The sequence below is a fragment of the Sus scrofa genome, chromosome 4 (genome assembly GCF_000003025.6).
Source record: "Sus scrofa isolate TJ Tabasco breed Duroc chromosome 4, Sscrofa11.1, whole genome shotgun sequence".
NCBI lineage: Eukaryota > Metazoa > Chordata > Mammalia > Artiodactyla > Suidae > Sus > Sus scrofa.
In genome coordinates this window covers 74,366,353-74,373,219 of record NC_010446.5, presented here as the reverse complement: position 1 = coordinate 74,373,219, position 6,867 = coordinate 74,366,353, and the positions used below count along the sequence as shown (strand labels likewise).

The window sequence follows — 6,867 nt, the reverse complement described above, 5'->3', positions numbered from 1 at the left end:
TATTCTTCAGTAAAACTTAAAAAATATTAGGAAGCTATGTTAGAAATTATTTTAGAACAGTTTTCTATAAAACAGAATTTGGTTAATCTTGAGCCTTATCTGAATGAGCTTAATTTTCTCAATGTGAAAAATAACTTCTGTAGGCGATAATTCCATGGCAATATTTAATAGCAAGTTAAAAAATCTTTAATGAACTTTATGAAGTGTGGAGATTTTTGAGTCAATAATTATTTTGCTTTTTCTAAGAGATGAATCATGAACAAAACTGTTGCCACTTATCGGCAGGTGACTATTTAAACATTCTGAATATTGGCGTTCCCGTCATGGTGCAGTGGTTAACAAATCCGACGAGGAACCACGAGGTTGCGGGTTTTGGTCCCTGGCCTTGCTCAGTGGGTTAAGGATCCTGTGTTGCCGTGAGCTGTGGTGTGGGTGGCAGACGCGGCTCAGATCCCACGTTGTTGTGGCTGTGGTGTAGGCCGGTGGCTATAGCTCTGATTAGACCCCTAGCCTGGGAACCTCCATATGCCGTGGGAGCGGCCCTAGAAAAGGCAAGAAAAGACACACACACAAAAAAATCTGAATATTTAACATTTAAAACATAATAAATTTACACTTTTATTTCTGAAAGGTGAATCATTTCGACATTATCAAATGTTACAATATATTCTTAGTATTTGTAGTACAAGGAAAAGGTTAAATATAATTCACGCATACAAACAGAAATATCAATAAAAATATGATAGCTAATATCTTCAGTACTTAAAATATTTTACCAAAGCACTGTTGTACACAGTAGTTAAACACAACCATGTGGCTTACGTTATTTTTCCTTCAACTACAAGTCATTTAAAGATAAAAAGTATTTAAATAAAACACAGTGCAAGCCACACTTAATGAATTCTTTGCATGTTTCATACCCGAACACTTTAGGCATATTCACTCAATTTTAATTTTAGAATATATTACATGAGAGCTACATTCTTTTCATAGAGGCATGTTTAGTAATGTCAGAAAAAAAAAAACCTGCCTTTTCTGAAAAAAGTCTTCCAATTAATATGAAATCTAATGAAAAGAAAGTATGGACAGGATTGCCGAAAGCTGACATGGACATTAGGGTTTCCAGTAACAGTGAGTTAAAACCTAAGGGGAAAATATCAAAACCATCTTTAATATTTTCAGGATATCAAGATAGTTGTTTTAAAATCATGAATTCTGGGTAGAGGGAAACCTGAAAAACATTTCCTTTTTATTACAAGGCGTGATGTGTCCTTCAAAATATCCTTTATCGTACACATTTACACCCGAAGCACCCCACATCTGGTCAAAAATCATGCAGTTTCACTAAAACGTGAATTTGTACCTTTTTCATAATAGTTGGATGGCTTTTATAAAAATAAAACTCTTTCCTTAGGAAAAAAAGAAAAAAGTTTGCCAATTGGAATATCTCCACCCTAAAAAAAAAGACTTTTTCCTCTGAAAATAATCTTCAGTCCCTGGTTCTATGAATATTCACTGACTTATTCAAATGGAAACAAATTATGGTGCTTCTAGACACTAGTTTTGTTTTTGTTTTTGTTTTTCCCTTGCAGAGTCTGAAATAGCATCTGGAAACCATCACTAGATTGGTTAGATGCACAAGCAAGCACTAGTGAACACAACTGGATCTGCTGCCACCTCCGTTCCACTACCATTCAAGCGTCTGTCCAAAGGGACTGGTAATCTGCAGTCTTGTAACGTCATCAGCTGTCCTCTTTTCCAACCATATGTTCACAGATGTTTGAGTTTATATCTAAACTCGATATCATTTGATGGTGGTAAAATGCCCAAGCCTGCACGGGACTGGTCCAAGGGGGGACATTTAACGTGGCTCTCCACCAGCTCCAGGTCAAAATAGGAAAGCATCAGAATCAAAAATTGCTTGATTTCCTGGACAGCAAATAATCTTCCAGGACAGATCGTAGCCCCTGACCCGAAGGGCATATAGTAATACTTTAACTTGAGTCCATGACTGTAGAAGGTGGTCTTTGTCTTTCCATTTTCATCAAGATAGCGATCATATTTAAAAGTCTGTGATAAAGAGACAAAACACATTCATAAGCTATTTTTTTAAAGGAATTTCTCTTTTTCTTAACTGGGAAGGAATTTTCTTTTTTAATCCAACCTATCAGCAATTTAACAAATGCCCCACCTTCCATCAGAGAGTAAGAAGAAACAAGAACTTAAGGACAACTGATGAGAATGTGAAAGCTGGAGTTGCCCTTGTGGCTCAGAGGGTTAAGAATCTGACCAGTATTCATGAGGATGCGGGTTCAATCCATGGTCTCGCTCAGGGGGTTAAGGGTCCAGTGTTGCCATGAGCTGTGGTGTAGGTCACAGACACAGCTTGGATCCAGTGTTGCTGGGGCTGTGGTATAGGCCGGCAGCTGCAGCTTGGATTCGACCCCTAGCCTGGAAACATCTATATGCCACAGGCGTGGCCCTAAAAAGACAAAAAAAGAGAGAAAGAGAATGTGAAAGCTTTATACCTCCACTCCTGCCTGGGTGACTAGTTCCTTCCCCCAAGAGGCAGAACTAGAAAGAAGGATTCAGATCAGAAACTAGAGGAGTCTGTATACCAGCCCCTAATTTCCTGGATTTGGAAAGAGGCACTTTTTAAGGAAGAAGAAAGGCAGCAGCTTTATTATCACAACAGCACATATAATCTAGTAGAGACTATGTGATGACAAAAATCAGGAATAAAAATTAAAAATTCAAGCATCATCTAAAGTTTCCAAAATATATGAATATCTGACATAATAAAGGAGAGAATCCCTGTAGGTTTGATGATGAAATCAACCCTGCCATCGTAACTTTCCTCTTTATTTCAACCTGGGTAGACATCACCTCGATGCTGAACTTTGAGGAAGAGTCACTTACCAAAGGGTCTGGGTAGATTTCTGGATCCAGGTGCATTAATTGTGGATAAAGCGCTATGATGTCATCTTTTCGGATGTTATAGGATCCGTCCTGGAGGTGCAAAGTGAAATCCTCTTTAGCAGTCCGGATGTTGAGGGAGGCGCTGGAAAGCCTCAGAGACTCCTTGATGATACTGTCTAAACGTTTTAAAGGGAAGCGGGAAGAAAGAAGGAAGGACAAAGTATTTAAAGGGCAAGTAATGCAGAGTCTGAAATCCTTCTAGCAGCCAACAACACAAAGCTGAGCAGACTCTGGGAAGCTGGCCAGGTAAAAACGTCTCCAGTTTTTCTGTGCTGTGATCGATGATTTGGTTGTATCCCAATGTATTTTTTATCTGATAATCTGAGTTAACAATCTTTTGACAAAGATGTAATCTTGTTGGTCATCAATAGAAACTAGACTTTCATAATTTTCAGGAAAGATCATCTTAGTTCTACACAACACTAGCCATCTGACATGATTGGAAAAATCATTAAATCACTTTTATGGGAATTATTCGAAGTTTATCACTGTTGAGATTCAATATCTGAAGACTTTTCTGTAAAAATATTTTTCCGGATGGTTAGTGCAGCTTCACCTGGGTGTTGACAAGAACTCGTTTTGATCATTCCACTCCTGGTGTTGTGTGATAATGCCCTGTGTTCTGGTAAGGACACAGAGGGCACAAAGGAACCGGCTGAGAATAGCTAAAATACATATAATGACGAGTTCCTGCCTGACCTTCCCATCTCTGTCCTTTTTATTGTCATGCTTTAAGCGCTATCACATGGTTGTACATAAAATCACAAATGAGAGCCAACACCCCAAACCCACCTAGTATAGGCATGCTGTCAAGTTCTATTTGATTCAAATAAATAGGCTTATCGTCCAAGCTAATTTTTTGGCCCGCCTTCTCCAGTGTTTTATTCACTTCTTCAGAAGCTGCTTTCATTGCTTCAGGGCTCCTATTAAAAGTTAAGAGAAAAAGAAAAGATACAGAGAAAGTGGGAAAGGGACATTCCCATTGATTTTTTACTTTATTTTATAGTTGTGTTTAAGTCCTTGGATATTAGCAAAAACTGTTGCCTTAAAAGCATCTTGCTACATAGAAGTAAGAGTTTGGCCAGACTTTTAAATGATTCTGATAAGGATTCAATGGTCAAATCAGTCAAATGCATGGAAATTGAGAAGGAAAATTCCACCTAAGATAACAGTCTTAGGAAGATCCTGCGTAGTGCAGTGGGTAAAGAATCCAGTGCTGCTGCAGTGCTGGTGCAGGTTGTGACTGCAGCGCAGGTTTGAGCCCTGGACCGGGAACTTCCACATGCCACAGGGCAGCCAAAAAACCAAATAAATAAATCAGAAAATTCCCATCATGGCTCAGTGAAAATAAACCCGACTAGTATCCGTGACGATGTCGGTTCTACCCCTGGCCCCACTCAGTGGTTTAAGGACCCAGAGTTGCCATGAGCTGCAATGCTGGTAACAGACAAGGCTTGGATCTGGTGTGGCTGTGGCTGTGGCTGTGGCCAGCAGCTGCAGCTCCAATTTGACCCCTAGCCTGGGAACTTCCATATGATGCACCTGGTGGCCCTTAAAAATAAATAAATAAATAAATAAATAAAATAATTCCAAAATGCTGGCTAAAGTGCCAAAGGAAATTTAAATGTACCCTTAAAATCCATGTGAGTCCATGTAGAACATCGTTTCCATTTAGAAGATACTTTATTTTTCTAACACTTTAGGGGAATGAATGCTGCTTCATTTTAGTGCACTGACATTTTCTGTACACTCGGTGCCGTGGCAACATATCCATAGAACAGGATCACAGAAACTGAGCCTCAGAAATGTCTGACTGATAAGTCTTTGTGTGATTATCGTAAAATAGCTACTCATTCCCTATATGATATAAAATTCAGGGTGTAACCTTACTGTGAAAACTGGAATTTATTCCAGATGGTGCTTTCTCTTGTAAAAACTGTGGAAGACATTTAACCTTGGACACAGATTAGCACTTTTTTTAATATCTAAAATTGCTTAAAGATATTTTTTATATTAAAGACATAAAATTATCAGCCCTCAATGAACCTTTGGCATTCCCAATCGTACGAAGTAGTAATTCTGTGTCTTCGTGACACTAAACTTCCAATTTAACTGGAAGAAGTCAATAAACCATTTGAATGTCAAATTCCTAAAAGAAATCACGTTGTGCAAAATGTAGGTTGCATGTAGGTTTTTTGTTATATAGAGTTTTAAAAGGCAAACTCTAGCTAAACCCCATCAATAACAATATATAATGTTTGATCTATAGCCACCAGAGTTGGCTGTAGTAAGGTAGTGAGTGATGACTAGTTGAATGAAAGAAAAAAGCAGTTAACACAAATTAGGAAGGTATGGGCACTGCGTCTTTCACTGACGATGCCGTGGCAATCATGAGAGTCTTTTTATGTTCTGAAGACCAAATTCATGGACTTAAGGAGGCATCATGAAAAGCGGCCTGGAGTTAGAGCAAGGGCTCTGGGAGCAGACAGCCCGCATTGACCCTGTACCAGCGGGTTCCCTTCCCTGGAATCTCACCTGGGAGCTGAGATTTTATAGAGTCTCTGTTTTGTGAGATGCCTGTACCAGTCACAGCTGTTTTCAGAGGATGAGCTGATACTGTTAAACATTTACAAGGGTGAATGGCACATTCTTATTTTGTTTTATTTTAATTAATTTATTTATTTATTTATTGCTTTTTAGGGCCGCACCTGTGGCATATGGAGATTCCCAGGCTGGGGTCAAATTGGAGCTGCCGCTGCTGGCCTATACCACAGCCACAGCAACATCAGATCCGAACTGTGTCTGTGACCTACACCACCGCTCACAGCAATGCTGGATCTTTAACCCACTGAGTGAGGCCAGGGATTGAACTACATCCTCATGGATGCTGGTTGGGTTCATTAACCGCTGAGCCACGATGGGAACTCCTTTTTTTTTTTTTTAGTTAGAATGGTTGAATTTCTGCATTCTACTAAAATAAATAAATGACTTCAGCTACTAGTCATTACCTAATCGTTTGGAATAAGCACCAGAAAGTCGCCGGAATGGTGTTGGCTTGCGATGCCCAGAGGACAGCGAGGAGCGACTTGGCTTTCTCTGCGTCATCTAAGGTGGAGAGGGTATCATTCAGAAACCTGACCAGTTCCGAGATGTGGTCTCTCTTTCTGAGCTTCTGGAGCCGCAGGCCCTCAGCCAGTTTCTCCCGGGCATAGTGGCCCGTCTTGAACACATGAATCGGGAAGCCTGCTACCAGGGCTGGAAAGATCTTGTCAAACTGCTTGAAGTTGTCAAGGTTGTTTAGGATGAGTGCTTTCTGTGCATCGTGCCCTATAGGGTCTTTGCCAAAGAGCGTGACGTAGCCAGCCTCAAACATCACTCGGTAGCAGAAGGAATACATGCCCTCTGTCACCCAGGCGGGCTTCTCCGGTTGGGGGGCCACCTGGGGTCTCAGGACAAGTTGGAGGTTTTCCATCATGGCTGCGGCAAGCAAATTCAAGGCGTCACCCTGCAGGGTCTTGATGATAGTTTTATTTATGTTATCGGTGGTATTTCCATCACTGGGGTCAATGCTTCTGTGCCCAAATGCCTAATGGTAAATGAAATATGTGAAAAATGAAATTACACCTGACCTAGGATTTGCAAATGGCTGAAACACAAATTAGATGCTTTCATGATTCTCTCCTTGTTAAAGAAAGGGAAACTGGACTTCTTACATACAATTTCAAAGCAAATTTACAAATGTACAGATAAATGGCCAAATCATGCCTTTCCTTCAAGGCCAAGTTTAAATCCCGGATTATCAGTAAAACTTTCCTCACAACCACTCCGGTCTTCTATTTCATATTTTCCTTATGCTTCTGCGTTAATTTGCACATTAATTTGACACTA

The 6,867-nt window shown here is 40.0% G+C and overlaps 1 protein-coding gene across 5 annotated transcripts in view; it reads right to left on the bottom strand.

Moving 5' to 3' along the window:
* The window catches only part of CYP7A1 (cytochrome P450, family 7, subfamily A, polypeptide 1), a 29,528-nt gene continuing 23,252 nt past the window's right edge, over nt 592–6,867 (bottom strand). For 4 of the 5 annotated variants that reach the window (XM_005663076.3, XM_013996745.2, XM_005663075.3 and 1 more), the window contains 4 exons: nt 5,988–6,565; nt 3,772–3,902; nt 2,920–3,095; nt 592–2,070 (listed from right to left, as the gene is read on the bottom strand). In XM_005663076.3, coding sequence (XP_005663133.1) covers nt 1,771–2,070; nt 2,920–3,095; nt 3,772–3,902; nt 5,988–6,565 — 1,185 coding nt within the window. In that variant the 3' untranslated portion in view covers nt 592–1,770. 5 annotated transcript variants of the gene reach the window in all.